Source organism: Phytophthora infestans, genomic scaffold (assembly GCF_000142945.1).
Source record: "Phytophthora infestans T30-4 supercont1.446 genomic scaffold, whole genome shotgun sequence".
Lineage (NCBI taxonomy): Eukaryota > Oomycota > Peronosporomycetes > Peronosporales > Peronosporaceae > Phytophthora > Phytophthora infestans.
In genome coordinates, this window is record NW_003303315.1 from 35,905 (window position 1) to 36,705 (window position 801).

Here is an 801-nt window from a genome sequence, read left to right on the forward strand (position 1 = left end):
GTCCATTTGCAGGAGAGCAAAGGCTGGATCGAAGCCTATCGTCGATAGATCTACGTCGAAACTTTCGCGTCCAAACTGGATTTTAATAGCTTTCGGCAATCCTTCCTTGTATCTCTCAAACACAACAACGTCTCGATACGAGGCTGAAATCTTTGAGCTCACGCGCGAGTCCCGAACGTGAATGCCCTCTAGGTCCACGTTTGCCGTTAATCCCCCAGTGGCTAGATTGTAATCAGCACGCCCTGATAGCGCAGAAAGAGCCAACAGGCAGATTGAGCCGTCGTTCGTTCTGCCCTTCTCAATCATATCGAGATCCCCACTGCTCGAGGGATGGTAGCCATGTTGTCCCTGTAGTATCTCCATTGTAATTTCGGGAGCGTGAAGGTCGAGCATGATATGCCGTTCTTCAGGGGGAGAGGCTCGGAAAGCCCTTTCCTCCCAGGTCTCGGATGTAAGACCAGTTTCGCTGCGGAAACAGGTGGAATCTTTTATGGATACCAAGCTGAACATTGTCAGCAGGGTCCGCGATACCATGGCAGCGGCCCAAGATAAACAAAAGGAGTACTCAGACAAACATGGAAGAGGAAACTTAAGTATATTTGAGGTTGGGGACTTAGTGTTGCTAGACACGAGGAACCTACCTCTTGACACTGTCAGCTCTGTCGGCAGCGACAAGCTGAAGCACCGCTTCATCGGACCTTTTGCAGTCCTGGCCAGACATGGTGCATCGTACACCATCGACCTTCCAAAGTCAATGACGACGCACCCGACGTTCTATGTCGGACGTCTTAAGCGGTACTT

General features: G+C 50.8%; 1 protein-coding gene across 1 annotated transcript; it reads right to left on the bottom strand.

Annotated features, from left to right (window-relative positions):
* Positions 1-50: 50 nt before the first annotated feature.
* On the bottom strand, positions 51-393 carry PITG_21545 (uncharacterized protein; the record flags this gene model as incomplete). Its single annotated transcript, XM_002894797.1, has 2 exons — positions 51-89; positions 130-393. 2 exons carry the CDS (start codon positions 391-393, stop codon positions 51-53), a joined length of 303 nt encoding a protein of 100 aa, XP_002894843.1.
* Positions 394-801: the final 408 nt, after the last annotated feature.